Here is a 19,009-nt window from a genome sequence, read left to right as displayed (position 1 = left end):
CAGTCTCCATCCCTGGAGATGCTCAGACCCCCCCCAGACACAGTTTCGTGGGACAGAAACATCCCCTGTTTCCGTAACATCTTTCCCACCCCCTTGCTGTGGCGGGTCCTGCCCGAGCCGAGCAATGGCTCTTCCTGGCAGCGCTCCCCCCCCGCCCCAAGACAGTCCCAAAATCCCAGGCAAGGGCTTTCCCTCTCTCTCCAAGGCGCTGCGCTCATGTCCGCATCCCACAGTCTTGCCTGAATTTTTCCCTGCTCACTTCGCCTTCCTCCCCAGCCTCTTTGGATTCACCCCCCCTCCAGAGGCGAAGCCCAGCCTCGCCAGTGAGGGGGGAATTGCTCTTTTCCAAGAGAAACACCCACCTGGGAGCAGCTTTCACGGCACACCCGAGCCCCCCCGAAGGCCGGGGCGATGCTGCGATGGGCGCAGGGCTGGGTGCTGGGCAGACCATTGCCGTAGCCTTCCACCCCGTTCACGTGCACGGTGCCGAAAACTGAGCAAAGCCCCACGCCTCCGTAGTTTTCTTTTTAAGCCAGCAATAATTAAAAGAACCCTATGCAAAATCTGATGTTAGAAATGGCAAGTTCCCCCTCGAGGGACAAGCTGAACCGGAGTCCACTGTAAAAGCTTCAAAATGATGTTGTTCAACCCAAACCGGGCTACTAGCTACAGCTAATGCTTTTGTATTTCTCCTGCTGTGTGAGCTGACCTCGTTTGTTTTAAGGGCTGTGCAAGTATTCGTAATGATTGAGTCAAATTTCAAGTGCCTTCCTATTACCTGACCCACTAAGAGAACCTGAAGGCCTCCCAATTGCCTGCAAACCTCCTGCAAGTTAGAACAAATGAAAAAAACCAACCAAGCCTCGTGCTCTGTGAAAAGAGCTGAAAAGACAATAAATCTGCCCGACTGCCAGCTCTAAGACAAGATCGCAGGCTCTGCCTCCTCTGGGGATCACTCACATTCGCGTTTTTATTCCGATTTACAGGCATTTGCAAACTCCAAAACCAGAAGGAACGAGACCGTTGTCGAGAGACGCTGGTCTTTGATTTCATCTCTACTAAAAAGCCTCCTCGTACACTAGCGCTAAAGAAATGCGAAGCAAACAAAGAAGGAAAAACCGTCCCGGTTGTGCAAGCCCAAACCATGCAAAATCTTTACCAGCAATGTGTGCCAGAAGCGGCTAACGCACATAAGCAGCAGCTGAGAAACACGAGCTGGGATTTTGGGGGCTTTAAATCCGGGTGGTAGCGGGCTGGAAGCTGGGCAGAGCCGGAGGATCCTTACCTTGCCAGTCCTCAGGACATGTGCTGCCGGGCCCCTCTGCCTGCTGCTGCGGCCGGGGCTGTCGAGCACGGCGAGAAGCATCAGCAAGTGTCAGCAAGCCTGACCTAGATAGCTGTGTCGAGAAAAACTGAGAGTTTCCAGTCTGAGTCAGTCCATGGGAAAACCCAGCATCCCTTAAAGGAACAGCCCCGGGGGGGGTTTGTCTTTTTAGTCTTTAAGTTGTTACAGGATTTGGAGTCATCCCGGCAAATGTAAGTCCATCCCGAATGGATTTTTAGGATCGTGTCGCTGCGTGCGAGGCCACAGGAGCCCAGCGGAGGGGTCCTGGGGAGCCGGGCTGAGCTCCATCAGCAAAAGAACATTTTTCTGCTAATCCCAGAAGCCTACAACGAAAAACAACTCGAGGTCTGAGGTTGTTTTCACCGGCCCCGAGCGTCACCCCCTCTGCTTGTGCCGGACCCCAGCTCATCCGGCGATGCTATGGGGCCGCGGACCCCCGGGGTGGGGGGGGCAGAAGGGGCCGAGGCTCCGGAGCTGCCCCGGTGCTCTCCATCCCACCGGCTCCCGCCGCCGCTCCCAAACCCCCCCGGCTGCAGAACCCGTGGCTTCCTTTTTCATATCGGTTGAAGAGTTAACCTCAATAACAGTGTTAACCTCATTAGACGCTGCAACCACAGGAAATACCGCACCGCTCGCCCGCCTCTGCCCTCGCAGAAGGAAACGTTGGGGAACATAATTTCTCCCCCCACCCGGGGCAAGGCAGACCCTTCCTCTGCCAGCAAGCCCCGGCTGCTCTGGGTTTTGACTGATCCATGGGGTTTTTTTTTTTTTGTAAAAGCGAAGGGTGGGTGAAAGCAAGAGCAGTGGCCTGCTGGCACCGCGGGGGTGAAGCCTCACCGTGTGCTGAAACTATAACGTGCAGTTATAATAACATATAAGATGCATCTGTATGTATAGTTACACGCAGACCGAGCGAGGTCAGGAGGGTTTCGGTGGGAATTTTAGTTTCAGCACGTTACGGGTGTGTTTAATGCGTTCTGTAATGAAAGTATCTGTATTAATCTATTGAAAACCATTTTCAGGAGGAGGAAGGGGGTGTCTCGCCTTGCGGGTGGGCTTTGCTGCGATTCGGGGGTCCTGGCGTGGAGGGGAGCGAGCTGAGGAGGGTCCCGGGGGAATCCCAGTCCCCTCTGCAGAGCTGCCGGGGCAGTTTGCCGGCAGCGACGTAGCTGGGGCTGAGGAAGGAACACTGTGGGGCACAAGTCTGGGGCCAGGGCTGCACATCTGGGGCAGCGTTGCGAGCGTGCACATCTGGAGCCAGGTTATGTCATCTGGATCTGGGCTTGCACCGCGGGTGCGCACATCTGGAGCGGGGACGGCACCGAGGGCGAGCACGTCTGGGCCCAGGCAGCACACCTGGAGCCAGGGCAGCACATCTGGAGCCGGCACGGCGCATCTGGCTGTGGTACGACGTGCCTCCAGCCACGGTGCGTCGTGGCTGCTCCCCAGCACCCCGCCAGCCTCGGAGCCTTCCCGGGATGGAGCTGCTGGCTCCCGTATTGCCCAGACCATCAGCCTTTTCTGGTGCCAGTTAAACTCGTGTCTTCTTATCTCTTCCTGAGCGGCCACGGCGAGCCGCGGCTCAGTGCCCCGATGCTGCCAGCCCTTGGGCCGGTGGGGAGCCGAGTAAATGCTCACGCCCGGCTCTTTCCCACGGCTTGCTCTTCCCGGTGCTCACAAAACCCAGTTCCTTCCACCTTGCTCCGAGGCAGGTTACACCGCTCTGGTTTCCAAACCCCATCGTGCCTCTCGCTCCTTTTGCGGCTCTTTGTGATTTGCTTAGATCTTCCTTACAGCCTGATGTCCAAAGGTGGTTTTGCTGCTGCAGAGGCAGTCGTTCCAGAGACTGGCATTGCATGGCACGGCACGGCACAGCACGGCACGGCAGGCTTCTCCCAGCACGCCCCAGGATAGTGCCTTCAGCACCCAGTGCCCGTTTCCCTTGGGACCCGGGGTGCTCCCCAGCCTTTTTCCAGCCAAAAACCGGCCGTCCCCGTGCCACGCTCGCTGTGTCCGACCCAGGGCTGGGGTCACTTATCCCCTTCCCCGTGCCAGCGCTTTCTCCCGACCCTCAGCCTGCCTCAGTCGCACTGAGCACCCCTTCTCCCCGGGCAGCTCCCATGTTTTTGGGGGTGCACCCTGAATTCAAGGGGCCAAGAAAATTCGCGGGGGAGCGTGGGGGGCCGTGGTGCCTCGCTCCCACCTCCCTTCTAGCGTGACTTTCCCGCGCCCCGCGGCCGCCCCCGAACAAGCGATTGCATCTCGCAGAGACTTCCTCGCTGGCTGCCGAGACCTGCCGTGCCTCCGCAACCCCGCGCCAGCCCCCCACCGGATCCTGCCACCGCCTCCGTGCCCCACCAGCCTTCCCTCTGCCCTCGTTCCCCCCCCCCCCGGGGGGGGGGTACCAGGCTCCGAAGCCCTTTTTCCCATCCCCTGGGATGCGCGCTCCACCCCGGAGTCGTTGCCAGTTTGGCTCCGGGGAGAAACCTCCGGTTGAGCTGGTCGCCAAATGAGATTAAGATTAAACGGGATTAATTTAACATTTGTTATCTTTGGTGGGCTCGCTGCTGGCCGGGCGCACGAAAATGACTGCAGTGAGTCAGAAGCTTAGTTTAGCAGGAAGGAAAGGTCGGGCCAGAACGGGCTTTGCTGCCAAAAAACGAAGCGCTTGTGTCATACCCAGAGCTGTGCTCAGCACCAGGGACACGGGGGACAGGGGGGACACGGGGGACGGGGGGGACACGGCCATCCCAGGCACGTCCCCTTCTCGCCGTGCCTGCACCATTGCAGCCGCACCTTCTGCTGCCCACCAAACCCATCCACCCGGAGGGTCCAAATATTTGACCTTAAAACCGTCACGGTGGCATTTGTGCCGTGGCCGCTGCCGGGGGGGGGGGGGGCTGCGCCCACGGGCACTTCCCCGCATCCCCCCGTGGGGTTCGCAGGGGTTCCCCGTGTGTGCGGCTCCCTGTCCATCACCGCGGGGTCACTGGTGCCGCCGGGGGGGATGGATGTGCCGGCGGGAGGGCAGGCCTAGGAATTGGGGCCGTTTGCGTCAATCCCGCTGGCACCCGAGTCCGGGCAGGATTAGGTTCCTCTCTGCTGTTGGAGGAGTAAATATTTCTAGGTCCAAGCCCGCGCTGTGGCTTGATAAGGATGGACAGGACTTAGTGCGGGAACAAGGAAGGTGATGCCCATGAGAAAGCTTTTCTGACTGTGGTTTTTGGCCAGCCTAAAAGGACATCCTAGATGTGGGAAAGTTGCTCCTGGCTTTTAAAGTCGGTCTGTCCTTCCTGCAGCCTGGTGCGAGCCGTGCCGGCGAACGGCCCCTGCTTCTCCCACACCCCTTTGCCAGGAGCGGGGCGGCAGCAGGGACACGAACGAGCCAGGAAAAAGAAAGGAAAGTTCGGGCAAAGAGTTTGCTTTCCCCCTGCGAGGGGAGAGGGTGAGGGCGAGCGTGCCGGGGCGAGCGGGAGCGCGCCGGGGCGAGCAGCAGCTCGTGCCCACGGGGCCACGACGCCCCGTTTCACGCCTGGGGCCGCAGGGGTTGGCCGTGCCCCGGCAGGTCTGGACGTGGCAGGGAGATAATTGGGGATAAAGCTGGCCAAAAAGGGGCCGTTTCCTCTGCAAACACGGCCACGGCCAAGGGCAACAAACGTCGCGCAGCTGCCTCACCTCCTCCCATCGGGTTGACCCTAAAGTGCTGGGGGGCTCACCCCAGACCCCCCCTGCACCCACCCTGCGAGACCCCATGCCCACCCTCCGTCTCCTCACCCCCCCCCCCCCGCCACCCACTCGCTGCAGCATCTCGGCGGCCACCCACGCTGGCTTTATCCCTCCAGCCATGTGCCGTCCCCGGCTCCCCCCTCTCCCGGGGACAGAGACCCCCCACCCGCAGCGTCTGCCCCAGTGGGGACCCGCCGTGTCCCCCCCACGCCGGCACAGCCGCACGGTTGGCGTTGCCGGAGGAAAGCCGCCGTGCCGGGTGGGAACCGGCTCCCCGGCTGCGAGCGGGACGCGTGGGTGGTGGGACGCAGATACCAGAGCGGGTGACGGCTTTAGGTGTATGTGTTAGTTCTTGTCTTCCAGCAAAATCCTAAACAATGCCGTTTTTTCTGATGTAACCTATAGGGTGGTGTGGTTTTTTGGTTTTTTTTTTCGTGCTGCCTTATTTTGGGGTTTTTCTGCTTGGCAGAAGGTGGCTCAGAGGGACCCCCCCCATCCCGTCCCTCCGCTCGGAAAAGGGCACGCGCCGCAGCGTGTTTGGAGTACGCGTCCCCTTGCCCCTGCAATAACCCCCCCATGCCCCAGTGCCCTCCCCGTGCGATGCCCCCCAGTGCCACCCCCCCCCATACCAGCCCCCTGTCCAATGCCCCCAATGCCAGCCCCCTTTGCAATCCCCCCCCATGCCAGACCCCGGTGCAATGCCTTGCCCCCCCCCATGCCAGACTGCTATGTGATGCCCCCCCCGTGCTGTGCCCCCCCCGTGCCAACCCCCTGTGCAATGCCATGCCCCCCATGCCAGATCCCTGTGTGATAAATCCCCCGTTTGATGCTCCCCCCACCAGACCCCTGTGTTATGCCCCCCTGCAATGCCCCCCCACGACCCCTGTGCAATTCCTTGCTCCCCCCATACCCAACCCCTGTGCGATACCCCCTTTGCCCCCCCCCATACCAGACCCCTGTGTGATTTCCCCCCCGGTGCAATGCCCCCCCCCCGACACCTGTGCAATGCCTTGCCTCCTCCACCCCAGAATCCTGTGCTATGCCCCCCCCCCCGGTGCAATACCCGCCCATACCAGATCCCTGTGCAATTCCCCGCCCCCCCCCCCAGACCCCTGTGCTATGCCCCCCCCCACGACCCCTGTGCAAATTCCTCGCCCCCCCATACCCGACCCCTGTACAATCCCCCCGTGCCCCCTCACTCCAGACCCCTGTGCTATGCCCCCCTTGCAACGCCCCCCCACGACCCCTGTGCACTTCCTCGCTCCCCCCATACCAGACCCTTGTGTGATCCCCCCATGCAATGCCCCCCCCGACCCCTGTGCAACTCCTCACTCCCCCCCATACCAGACCCTTGTGTGACCCCCCATGCAATGCCCCCCCCCAACACGACCCCTGTGCAACTCCTCACTCCCCCCCACACCACACCCTTGTGTGATCCCCCCCGTCCAATGCCCCCCCCAACACGACCCCTGTGCAACTCCTCGCTCCCCCCATACCAGACCCTTGTGTGATCCCCCCCTGCAATGCCCCCCCCCATGACCCCTGTGCAACTCCTCGCTCCCCCCATACCAGACCCTTGTGTGATCCCCCCCTGCAACCCCCCCCCGACCCCTGTTCAACTCCTCGCTCCCCCCATGCCAGCTCCCTGCGCCACAAATCCCCCGCTTGACTCCCCCCCCCCACGACCCCTGCGCAAATTCCTCGCCCCCCGCACGATCCCCCCGCTTCCCGCGCCCGCCCCCCCCGTTTCCCGCGCCCGCGCCCCGCCCGGCCCCGCCCCCCCGCCGCCGGCCCCGCCCCCCGCAGCCATGTCGTCGCCGGCGGCGGCGCGCAGACGCCCGGCGGCCGGGGCCGAGGGGGGGGCCCCCGCGGGAGCCCCCGCGCCCGGCGATGCGGAGCGGGGCATGGCGGCGCCGGGCTTCGCGCTCTGCCTCAAGCTGCTGGCGGCGGCCTTCTACGGGCTCAGCTCCTTCCTCATCGTCGTCGTCAACAAGAGCGTCCTCACCACCTACGGGTACGGCCTAGCGCCCGGGCACCCCCCCCGGCCCCATCCCCCGGGGGGGGGGGGGGTCTGCATCACACCCCCCCCCTTCCAGCATGCAGCCCTCCCTTGGGGTGCTGTGCGCCCCCGCATCCTCGGGGGACGGGCACCCCTATGCACGCCCCCCCTCCCCGCTTTTGGGGTCGTTTGCACCCCCCCTGCTGTGGGGTTACCCCCCCTCCCCTGCACACCCCTCCTTTCCCCCCCCCCGGGAGCGCATTGCACTGCCACCCCCCCCCCCCCCCCTTTCCCGCGGGCACCCCGGGCAGTGCCCCCCCCAGTATGGCTCTGCAGGTTTGGGGGGGCTGGGGGCCGCTGCTATCCCCCTCCCCGTGCAGACAGCGCGGGAGGGGGTGTGCGTGGCTGCTGGGGACCCCCCCCCCCCAGTTGTGGGTGCCCCCACTGACGTCTGCTCTCTACCCGCAGGTTCCCCTCCTCGCTGTGCGTGGGGCTGGGCCAGGTGAGTGGGGTGTCCTCCCCCCCCCCCCCCCCGTTCCCTTCTGACCCCCCCATGCGGGGGGCCGTCGAGCTGACCCCCCCACTCTCTTGCAGATGCTGGCGACGGTGGCGGTGCTCTGGGCGGGCAAGGCGCTGCGGGTGCTCAAGTTCCCCGACCTCGACAGACACGTCCCCCGGCGGGTAAGCCCCCCCCCGGGCACCTCTCCTGCACCCCGAGGCCGGGCGGTGGTCTCTGCCCCGGCCCCCTCGCCCGCCGTGGGTACCGCCGGCGTTTTGGCAGCGGGATGCCGGCGGTCGTCGCCCCGCGGGAACGCGCGGCCACGGAGCGGCTGGCGTGCGTGGACGTTTCCGTCGCGGGGTGGAAATAATTTCATGTCCGTTTATAAAACGGGGGTGCTGCCGGGGAGCTCCCTGGCTTTCTCCGGTCGCTCATGCGGTGTGTTATCCCTCTTATAATTTTCTAGACGTTTCCTCTACCTCTTCTGTATTTCGGGAACCAAATCACAGGACTGTTCAGCACCAAGAAACTGAAGTATGGATGGCTTTTCTCTACTGGGGGGGGGGGGGTGTACAGCGGGGTCCTTTGTGGGGGGGCCGGTGTTCGTGGGGAGCTGCTGCTGGGCACTAAGGCTTTGCGGGGGTGCGGGTGACCCGAGCGGGAGCTGCTCGGAGCGATACGATTCCTTCTCTGCCCACGCTAAAATAAGCCACGTGCGTGTTTCCAAACGCTTTCCCCCAGCCAGCGGGTAGGGAGGGATGCGGGTCTGGCCCTCCCCGGCCGTGGGTGAGGGTCGGGGGTCCCCCACCCTGACGAGGTCTGACATGAGCGATACCTCGATACCTTTTCCGGGAGGAATGCCGTTTCCATAAGGAAACCGGCAGGCTCACCGATGGCTCTGTTCTCCGGAGCCCTTATCCCGGCGCCCGCTCGGGGCGTTGCTCTGTGGGCGGCCCCGGAGCTGCGTTTCGGCTCTTTCACCCCACTGAACCTTTCCCTCGCAGCCTGCCGATGTTCACCGTCCTGCGAAGGTTTTCCATCCTGTTTACGATGTTTGCCGAAGGATTCTTACTCAAGTGAGTCTTCCCAGCGCCTTCTCTCCGGGGCTGCCGGTGACAGATACCGGCTAGAGTTACAAAAGTCCGAAGGCGTCGGAACGGCGTGCGGCGCGTCAGCGAGCTTTTGTGTGTCGGGGATCCGTGCGGTCAGGGGTTTTGGCTCTGAAGTTGGGTTTTGGGAACGAGGGTGGGCGGAGGAAGCGGATACAGAGAGGAGCGGCGTGTTTCTCGCCTCGATCTGCCCGGCCCTTTTCCCCGCCGCCGCTCCGCGTGCCCGGAGGGAGCTGGGCGAGACGAGGTGCCACGCGTAGCTGCCAGGCGGGGAGAAGATGATGGATGCGCTCCGTCTCCGCTTGCGGCTGCGCGGCGCGGTTTTGGAAGCGGAGGGCGTCGTGCCTGTCCGCCCGTGCTAACGGCTCTCCTCCGCCCGGGTGCCTGGAGAGACCCCAAAACCGCTCACGCCGGGTGCCGACAGCCCCCTCCCCGGGGCTGGGCCGGTCCCCCCCCGCGGTGCCGAGCCGCCCCGTGCCCAGCTGAGCCCTTTTCTGCAATCGGCAGAGTCGTAGCACTCCATAAACTTGCACCTCATCGATGCCAAGTTTGTGGTTTTTTGTTTTTTTTTAAATGACGGAGATAATTGCCTAAAAATGTCTTGCTTTTACTTGCTGCTTTTGCACGGGTTGGTTTGCTTGGGGTTTTCTTCCCCCGCCCTGTGTGTGCTGGGAGGAAAGGCTTCTCCCCGCTGTTCTCCAACGTGCTCGCAATACCTCGGTGAAGATTGAACTTGGGATGACAGCGGTGTCCTCCTGCCTCTCTTTTCCAGGAAGAAGTTTTCTTGGAGTGTTCAGATGACAGTATTTGCTATGATCATCGGGGCGTTCGTAGCTGCTAGGTGAGCTCCCGGTTTGCCGTCCACTCTCCCGTGTCCCCTGAAGGGTCCCTGCGTGGGCCTGCCAGCAGAGCTAAGGTGAATCAAGGACCACGCTATGTCCCAAGAAGAGAGAGTAAACGCTGACTTTTTTTTACCCTCAGACATGCTCTCTAGTAGGAAAGAATGTTTTACTGACCCGAATCCCAGCCTCTCCTCCCATGATTAACTTTTTCTGACAACTTACTGGCTAAACAGAAGGTGGAAGGAATCTTGCAAGTGTTACACTCTGCACAGCTTAAAACTTTAACTTGTTTTTTTTTTTTTTCCTTTCCCAGTGCTGACTTGGCATTTGATCTGGAAGGATATATTTTTATCCTTATTAACGATGCCTTAACAGCTGCAAACGGTGCCTATGTGAAACAGAAGCTGGATTCAAAGGTAGGCTGACCTTCGGCTTCGTTCTGGGCATTGCGGCGGCGCGCTTGCTTTGGCAGCAACTTGCATGGGAGAGGGCAAAGGGGTGAGACTCACCCGGTGCTAGCCCATCCCTCTCCCAAAATCTCCTGTCCAGAAGGTTTGGCAATACCGCGGTGTTGCTCTCGCGGTGCCAGCGTTGCCAAAGAGCGCTGGCTGGAGCCGTGTCCCCATGCCGGTTACGACCGTAGTCCCTTGTGACAGCGAAGAAATGGCGTTTTGATTGATGGTGACCATAAAGCCTGTAGCAAGCTCGTTACCCAAGTCTGGTTTATAGATACAGATACACATACACACATACTTTAACATAAACATTTTTAAAAATACATAAAATTATAAATACATACTTTATTTTTTTTTATATATATATATATATACACATATATATAAAAAAAAACCAACCCACCCTCCAACTCTTCCGTCTCTGAGAATCCCACATGGATTTAGCTCACAAGACCCAGTCTTCAGTAGCAATATGAATAAGGTTTTATGTTCCTGTTTGGAACCAACTTAAACACACAGATGTCTCTTATTTCTAGGAGCTGGGAAAATATGGTCTGCTATATTACAATGCACTGTTTATGATCCTTCCCACCTTGACCATTGCCTACTTCACCGGAGATGCGCAGAAGGTAGGATTCCTGCCCCCAAAAGCAATATCTTTATTGGCACAATAATACCTTATGGGCAAACCGGGTTGCTTAGAAGAACGTTTTACTGTTCGTTACAACGCCCTTTTCTGTAACTTAGCCTTCTTACGTAAAATGGGACATACTCAAAATGTGAAACTGCAAAGTAGTTCATTATCCCCAGTTTGCAAATACAAACTCCTCCGCAGCGTCTGAGGGAGGAGGAGGTTAGGGCGAAGGGTGGTAGAGGAACTACCCCAAAACCACGTAAACAGAAACTAACTGTAAGTCTTACGTTGGACTTCAAATCCACAGAGTTGCTCCATTCAGGCATTTTCGTAATGCTTGAGGAATGGGGAAGTACGAGAGCAATAAGTGAAACTAAATATTACTTAAAACAAAGAAGTCGAGTATTTTTAGAATTAATGAGTTTCTTCAAAATTCTTTCTGTCCTTCCCTCTTGCTGGGGCAGTTTTTATGTTGAATCGCTCTGGGGGTCAGTTTGCCCGTGCTACCCCATCAGGGCGTGATCTGATTTACGTGCAGTTCCGTGTACGTGATATTTATATTGTAGTGGGATGATGATGATGGTTATTATTGTAGACACTTACGTGCAGCTATACTCGGTTCTCCTGAGCAAGAGCGCTCGCTTTTCACGCCTGCGTGAATGGCATCCCCCTCCACGGGCAGGGAAGGCAAATGTCGAAGGCTGGTGGTGTTGCCCCCCCAGACCCCCGTGGGTGACAGCCGTGGGTACTGGTGGCCCCAGCAGACGCCCCTGTTGTCCCCTGTGCCCAGGCAGGGAGAGCCTGGTGGCTTTTTTTCTCATTAGGAACTTAATGCCCTGATGACGAACCCCGGTAAGCAGTCGCTAAGATAATGAGCTGCGATTAGCGAGGAGAAGTGGTTGCACGGGGTGAAGGTAGCTCGGGCCCTGCCCTTCATAAAGGGCGACTCAGTGGGATATATTTGGGGATAAAGCGCTCATTTATAAGCAGGAGCTGGCGGACGGGGAGCAAAATGTTGCTCTGTGCTGCACTGTGCAGCCTCTGTTCAGCCTGTGGAGAAAGCGCCTTTTTTTTTTTTTTTTTTTTTTTTTTTTTTTTCCTTTTTTCCCTGAATAAACTTCTTTTTCCTCGGCCGAGCTCCTGGCAGCCGGAGGCAGACAAAGATGCGCTCTGTTGGGGCTGCTGCCAGGAAACTCCACGTTTGCAGCCTGATGAAAAACCCTCTTGTGAAGGGCGTGCAGCTGAACGTGTCTCGCGTGGGGACGGCTGCCGGGGCAGGGGATGGAGGGCTGCGTCGTGGGGGGCCGTGCTGGGGAGAACGGGGGGGGGGGGGGTGTGTGTTTGCATAGGAAAGCCTCCCACCACACTCGTGCGTGTGGACGTGTTAAATCTTGTAGTTCGTTAACGAGCATCAAAGGTAACGACGCCCCGTCACGCCGTGCTTTGCAAGAGGCAGAAAGGGGCGTGCTGGTGGTGGTGAGCAAAGCCCTGCAAATAATTCCCGGGGGGGTAAAGGGGATGGGTCACCTGCAGTAGGGCTGGATGTCGTGTCCCTGTTTGTTGGAAAGCACTGTCCCAGCTGCCCGGCAGGATCCCCGTGGGCTCGGCAGCCCTTCCCTCCCCTGTGCCCGTCCCTGCCCTGCTGGGAGGGGGGAGGTGGGGGGCACCAGCCATTACCCAGTTCTACCTTCGCTTCCCCACCGCGTCACCGACCGGCTGATGTTGGCAGGGATCTCTGGAGCTCACCTGGCTCAGCTCCGCGGAGCAGGGCGCCCAGGACCGTGTCTAGACGGGTTCCGAGCATCTCTAAGGATGGAGACTCCACCACCGTGGCCTCTGGTCCCGGCACTGGGCACCACTGGAAGAGCCTGGCTCCGTCCTCTCGGCACCCTCCCCGCAGGTGTTTATCCACACGGATGAGATCCCCCTGAGCCTGCTCTGCTCCGGGCTGAGCAGTCCCAGCTCTCCCGGCCTCTCCTCGTGGGAGAGATGCTCCCGTCCCTTCATTTTGGTGGCCCTTTGCTGGACTCTCCAGTATGTCCATGTCTCTCTTGCACTGGGGAGCCCAGCACCGGTGCTGAGCAGAGGGGAAGGATCGCTTCCCTCGACGCTTTGTCCGATGCAGCCCAGGACGCCGTTCCCCTCCTTTGGAGCAAGGTCACGTTGCCGGCTCACGGTCAACCTGGTGTCCACCAGGACCCCGGGGCTGTTCCTGCAGAGCTGCTTCCCAGCCGGCTGGCCCCCAGCACGTCCCAGTACAGGGGCTTGTTCTTCCCCAGGGGCAGGACGTGGCACTTCTTGTCGAGCTGCGTGGGATTCCTTCTGACCCCGTGTCCCCATCCTGGCCGGCAGCAACACCCTCTGGCCTCCCCCCACTCCCCCCCCAACCATCTCCTGCTGCTGCGGCTTTGTCCTCGGAGTCATCCCCAGACCTGCAGCTGGCAAAAACGTATTCAGGTGCACGGAGTGTAACTTTAAAACAAACAAACAACAAAAAAAAAGCCCTACCGTGAAATCCAGGCTTCCTTTAGCCATCTCTAGAGGCCAAATCCCCCTGGGACGCGCTGCCCAAGCGTTGCAGTTTGCAGTGGAGGAATTGCAAGGAGGGCAATTCTGGACGACGACCGGCTGGGAAGTGCCTTTCCTGGTTCCTCCCGCTTGTAGGACTGTTATTCCCCGCTTTTTCCAGGACGGGTGTGCTGGGTGCTGCCGCGGGTGGGAGGTGATGCTGATGTGGACAACCAGCCTTCCCGCAGCCCCAGGGTGTCACGCTGGGCTGTGTTCTGTTTTGTTTTTTCCTGCTGTGATGTGAAAGCCAACGTCAGGGGTTTGTTTCTTGTCTTGCTGTGAATTACTGCGTTTCTTCCTCCTTCTCTAAGGGTCGGGGTGTGTTTCTTGCAGGCAATGGAGTACCAGGGCTGGGCAGACACGCTCTTCGTCGTGCAGTTTACGCTGTCGTGTGTAATGGGGTAAGGACGTACGCTGCTGCGGTGGGTGCTGCCTGCCCCCGGGCTGGGGTGCAGCCGTCAACCAGTGATGGGGTGGGGGTGTTCCAGAAGAAGCGTATTTTGGTGGTCCGAGCTCTTCTGGGTTAAAAAAAAAAAAAATATATATATATATATATATAAAAATCTTTGGTCCTGATAGTGTCCCTATCTTCTGAGAGCTAGGGCAGGTGGAAATAATTTCCTATCCTGCTTCAGTGCAGGTTTAGCCAAAAAAGTGGTGGTATAAATACCGCTCTAGAAAAAGAGGGGAAGAGATGCAGAGATGAATGGCAATGCCCAAAGTGTGTCCTGGAGCTTGATGTCGGCTCTTCCTTCTGCAGGTTTATTTTGATGTACTCCACGGTTCTTTGCACTCAGTATAATTCTGCTCTTACAACTACAATAGTTGGCTGCATTAAGGTAAGCGTCTTTCTCTGCTCCCAGGGCTGCCGTCAGGCGAGCGTTGCAGCAGTCGTTGCTTGGGGCTCGTATTAAACGATGGCTTTAGCCATCGGCACGGGGGCTCGTCGAGCGCTTGGGACGTGCCCGGCGCTGCGGCTCTCTCCAGCTCTGCGTGCCTTGGGTCGCCTCGCACCTCCCCGCTGCCTTCCCGGGATGTGGAGCAGGGTGCTGCCTGCCTGCAGGAGTTATTCCGGCAAAACCCATCCACAGCACTGCCCGTCCCCTGGCTCTGCCCGCGTAGGCAGCGGTGTCTGCGTCGGCACGGAAAGGGCAGGACAGAGGCTCTGGGGGCTTTTGCTGTGTGCTGCTTGGAGGGGAGAAAGCTCTAATGGGATTATTTTTTTAATTTTTTTTTTTTTTTTTTTTTTTTTTGCTGCTGTCTGGAGTAGAGGGGTACTCTGTGCATGTTTGCACGGCAAGCAGCCATGCGTGGCACTGACTGCGGTTAGTGAGTTTAGCTTCCCCAGGGCTAATGACGGGCAAAGTACCCAGAAACAGCCGCGATCCTCTGGGTCACCTCGGCCCAACGAGCCAGCTGCGAAAATAGACGGGCGCTCCTGGGTGTTTTTCTGGCTTCAGTGCTGGTCTCGCGATGAGGGAGAGCATCGCAGCCCGGCGGCTGTGCTGCCCCAGCAGTCGAAGCCTCTGTTCAGGAGCATTTCTCAGCAGCTCTAAAACCAACCGCTTTGAATCCAGTATTATCACCGCTTGCCTGTTTCACACTGTCTGCATCTGGGATTTCCCCATTTCCATGTTGCTTTAATGCATAGAGCGTACGCTTGTCTCGGGCTATACGGACACTTACGCTCTTGTTGCCAAAATCTTTTTCCTTTGCAGAATATTTTAATAACCTATATTGGGATGTTTTTTGGAGGAGACTATATTTTTACATGGACGAACTTCATTGGTTTAAATATCAGGTGAGAACGTCGGGCCTTTGCGGTTTTTATTTAAGATTTGCAAGTGAAAATTGCTGTGAAACTGAAATGGTTTGACTGGCTCAATGCTTCTTTAAAAAAAAACAAAACAAAACCCCATGGAATTGGTATTCGTGCCACAGCAGAGGAACCGGTGCGGCGCTGACCCACGTCTCGCAGCCTGCGGCACCGCTCGGTCCCTGCTTCCAGCTGGGGCTGTGGGGAGCTCCCGAACAGACTCGGGTTGTTTTAAAGCCAGGAGAACGTGCAAGCATATTTTAGCAGCAAACTTAAGTTGTTCTCAGAGTTGCGTATCTGAATCATATAATTAAGGTAGCAAAAGAAGTATTTTTTTGGTTTATTTCACCTGGTATTTTAGCACAGCTTTTGGAAAAGTCTCCTTTCTGGTCTGGGGTATATTTCTGTCTCGTGAAAAGTCTCCCTGTTCTCCCCGTGTCCCTCAGCAGGATCCCTTCAGTGATGGAGCGGGTCCAGCACTTGGCTAGGGACTCGGGCTAGCAAGCATTTGGGTACAAATTAAACAAAATACCCGGTCTCAGGAGGAACTTTTCTTGCAAATTGATGCTTGCAGCGGATCCTTGACCGTTGGCGTACCCACGGTTTTGACTTTTTTTCTTTGGCAACTGCTGTTCGTGGCTGCCTGGGGCAGGTCTATAGAACTAATAAACGTGCTGGTGTAAAAGGCAGCATCTCCTCCGGGCTGCTGGTGGCAGGTTTGCGTTGCGCAGCGCAGGAGAGCGCCAGCCGTCGGACGTGCTGTCGTTCCTGTGGCTCTGAGCTGGGATCTCTCATTCTCGTACCCAACCCTGTTTTGCAGTATTGCTGGAAGCCTGGTGTATTCCTACATCACTTTTACGGAGGAGCAAATGAGCAAGCAGTCTGAAGCTGGCATCAAGATGGATATTAAAGGAAAAAGCTCTGTGTGACCAGGGAGAGGCTTTTTTTGGAAGCAACCTATTTCTGTTCAGCTGATCGCGGGCAGAACACGGGAAGGAATCCGGGGCGTCTGCCACGGAGTAACGGTGATGCTCTTAATTTGCACAACCTAGATTGCTGCCTTTACAAATTATTGGGAAGATAACTGACTGCACGGTGAAGAAGACATCTAATTAAGTCTGATCGTGAGGAATTAATGGGTTTCTAATCACGCTGAGATTTGGCAGTAGAGATTGGCACAGGCAGCGTGCACGTTGGAATCGTGGAGGACTGTGCCAGCTCGGAGGGCCGTACCCCGAGCATCCTTGGCTGCGTCTCGTCTCGGTGCAGCCGGGGATGGGTGCTGGGGCTGGCTCTGCTCCGTGCCTCCCGCAGCCCGGTCCCCCCGGCGAGACCGTGGTACCCGGCACGGATCCGGCCCCAAGGGGCAGGCGAACCCCTCCTCTCCCCAAGGGAGAGGAGCTGCGGCGTCGCAGCCCATGCGAGGCGAGCGCTGGTATTCCCCCAGCAAAGCCGCTTCTGCAGGATGCTCCTGGTCTGGGCCAAAACCTCTGTTGAATGCTCAGTGCTCTCTGAACTTACACTTGTTAATTGGTTTTTGGTTTGTTTGGTGGTTGTTTTTTTTTTTTTTTCTTTTGTTCTGTTTGTTTGTTTGTTAACCCACTTTTAAAGCTGGGTTTACCTGCCTTGGTTTCTAAGAAAGAGCCCTGCAAACATTCATCCCTCTCCTTCCCACCCAAGGTTGCTTTTACGAGGCTCAGGGACGTTCCCAACGTGAAGGTTTTACCTGCCACCGGTGAGCTCGGCAGGGCCAGCAGCATCCTTCAAACCACCCCAGGGTCAGAAACCTTTGGATTTGGAAAAGCTGCTGGCCATGCCAGGGCTGGCCCTGGTGCAGGGACCCTCGCGGGGCACTTTTTGGATCCAACGGGGAGTAGCTGCAGGGTGTGCAGGAGAGCTGACGTTGTCCCACCTGGCACGCAGAGCCTCCTCTCTCGATCCAGAAAAATCCGCTGCAAAGGCTGCGGCTCCTGCCCCTGCAACCCCCTTCCCACCCATCAGCACCGTGCACGTGTCTGGGAGAGGCACAGGGACTTGAATCGTGGTGTTTTGGCAAGTCGGTGGGAAACTCGGGGGGCTGGTGGCTCTGCGGGTGCTCCTGCTTGTCCCTGCGAGCACGCGTGGCGTGTGCCCACGCTGCAGCACCAGCACTTCGGCTCCGGCCAAGCCCTGTCCTGCAGTTTGTTTTTTGATGTAGTAATTCTTCCTTTGGTTTGTGACCCGTTAAAAGAATGGGATTTTTAATATGTCAGGCAGTGTTAACTGATTTTTTTTTTTTTTTTTTTAAAGGTTGTCTTAACACAGCACTTCTTTCTAGGTCTTTTTTGGATTGTCTTTCTTTTGGTTTAAAAAGAATTGTTTATAATCTTGGTTAAAAAAAATTTTGGTAAAACTGTATGAGGTTTTTTTTTTTTTTTTTATACATTCCTTTGGTAACCAGGAAAATAGCTTCTATAGACAATATGTAATTTTTGTTTCTGGAAGATAGTTGCTGAAAATGTAACTGCTGTTTGGCCAAGCTGGGTTTACTGGAGTACTTAACATTGAAGTTTTTATATGTGACCGAGAATTTCTCTGAACAGTGCTGGTAAAGATGCAGAGCGAGTCTGCCAGCCCCTGTGCTACTGCCTGCTCCAAAATCCCATCCCTGGAGTCGTTCTGGCCAGGCGTGCCGGAGCTGACGTTTCTGTACCGGAGCTGGGGTCTTCCCTTCTCTCCCTTTTGGGGTCAGTGGGATGCGGAATGTGCGTAGCGGGGGATTGGTGTGGTTACTGTATTTGTAAGGCGTGTGGCAGCACAGAGGGCTGAGTCGGTGCGTCCCTGAGCGAGGAGCAGCCCTTCAGTGGGGCTCCCCCCTCGTAGTGCGGAATTGGAGAAAGAAAGAAAAAAAAAAAAAAAAATTCCCCAGTCATTCTTATTGCTTCCTCCATTTCAGTAAGACCTCAGCTTTGCAGTCGGCTGCAGAGCTGCTCTTTTTATAAGGAAAGATAAATGCTTCCTGCTGTGCAGAAGACCCAGAGCTACTCACACATCAGCTCCCGGTGGGGTTACTGGTCCCTGCACTGGTTCCCAGCAGCGGGGTGGTGCTGGGGCTGGCAGACCCCTGTCCCTGCAGCTTCCAGCCGCTGCGGCCCCTTGCAGCGCGTGATTTCAGGGGTGCTGTACTGCACCAAACCCCTGTCCTTCAGCCAGGCCTGTGCATTCCTCTCACTTGCTTCACCAGAAATATTTGCCAATCACTTTTTGCCATGTTTGCTTGTAACTTCGCTGTGCTGAGGCGTTTGCAGTCGGGATGTCAATTCTGTCGAAGGTTTTGATTTTTATTTTTTGAATCTACTGGTTAGATTTCTTGTCCAAAAGGTAAAATGTTTTTAAAGCTTATTATTTTGTTTGTAACTGGGCACTCTTCAGTGCCAGGGTCTGGATGGTATTGTATACACTGGGAAAGCGAACAGAGTTCTTACGACAGTATTTTCTATGCTATTAATAGACTAAAAGTTTTTCTATATAGAATCTATTTACAAAATGACCGTTTTAGTGATTAAGAGAGTGACCTTTTTATTTGAATGTATGGCAGGCTTTATATGTCAGTCAGTGGATGATAGCAAAAAGAATTTTATGATGTGCCTATGTATTTTTGTACTGGCTTCAAATAAACCGATGACCTTCCCTCCTACCCTGCCTGCTCTTGCCTTCTGCCAGGAGCTGGCCCTCGCTTCCCTGCAACAAAAGGCTGGAGACGATGAAGGTGCTGAGACTCCCCCATGGTGGTTGTCCCTTCTGGGTGTCCTCTGGTATGTGTGGAGGAAGGGGGGGGTGAGGGAGGTCTTTTGGGTTTTTAGCTTTAAATATTTGAGGATGGGAAGGGGAAAAAAAACCCAAAATAACCAAACAAACCTAATGCCTTGCTAAAATCAGTCCCTTTTCCTTCTCCCCAGCTAGCCAGAGCTCATGTGTTTTATGGGGATGGAGCACTTCACAACGTGCTTAATGCTCCTATTCAAAAAATTCTGCTA

General features: G+C 57.0%; 1 protein-coding gene across 1 annotated transcript; it reads left to right on the top strand.

The window, feature by feature from the left end:
* Positions 1–6,867: 6,867 nt before the first annotated feature.
* SLC35D1 (solute carrier family 35 member D1) lies at positions 6,868–18,669 on the top strand. Its single transcript, XM_052802660.1, has 12 exons — positions 6,868–7,085; positions 7,539–7,572; positions 7,665–7,751; positions 8,036–8,103; positions 8,574–8,645; positions 9,451–9,519; positions 9,834–9,936; positions 10,512–10,604; positions 13,511–13,578; positions 13,938–14,016; positions 14,896–14,978; positions 15,814–18,669. The coding sequence occupies exons 1-12, from the start codon at positions 6,880–6,882 to the stop codon at positions 15,920–15,922; spliced, it is 1,071 nt and encodes a 356-aa protein (XP_052658620.1). The 5' UTR covers positions 6,868–6,879; the 3' UTR covers positions 15,923–18,669.
* The last annotated feature ends 340 nt before the right edge of the window (positions 18,670–19,009 follow it).

This window comes from Harpia harpyja, chromosome 11 (genome assembly GCF_026419915.1).
Source record: "Harpia harpyja isolate bHarHar1 chromosome 11, bHarHar1 primary haplotype, whole genome shotgun sequence".
Classification (NCBI taxonomy): Eukaryota; Metazoa; Chordata; class Aves; order Accipitriformes; family Accipitridae; genus Harpia; species Harpia harpyja.
The sequence above is the reverse complement of the archived record's forward strand: the minus strand, read 5'-3'. Positions and strand labels throughout refer to the sequence as shown.

Excerpts from the sequence above, each read along its gene's own strand:
- SLC35D1 (XM_052802660.1), top strand. The coding sequence starts at position 6,880 with ATGTCGTCGCCGGCGGCGGCGCGCAGACGCCCGGCGGCCGGGGCCGAG. Across the intron at positions 7,086-7,538 it reads AGCGTCCTCACCACCTACGG|GTTCCCCTCCTCGCTGTGCG; the intron begins GTACGGCCTAGC and ends CTCTACCCGCAG. Across the intron at positions 7,573-7,664 it reads TGTGCGTGGGGCTGGGCCAG|ATGCTGGCGACGGTGGCGGT; the intron begins GTGAGTGGGGTG and ends ACTCTCTTGCAG.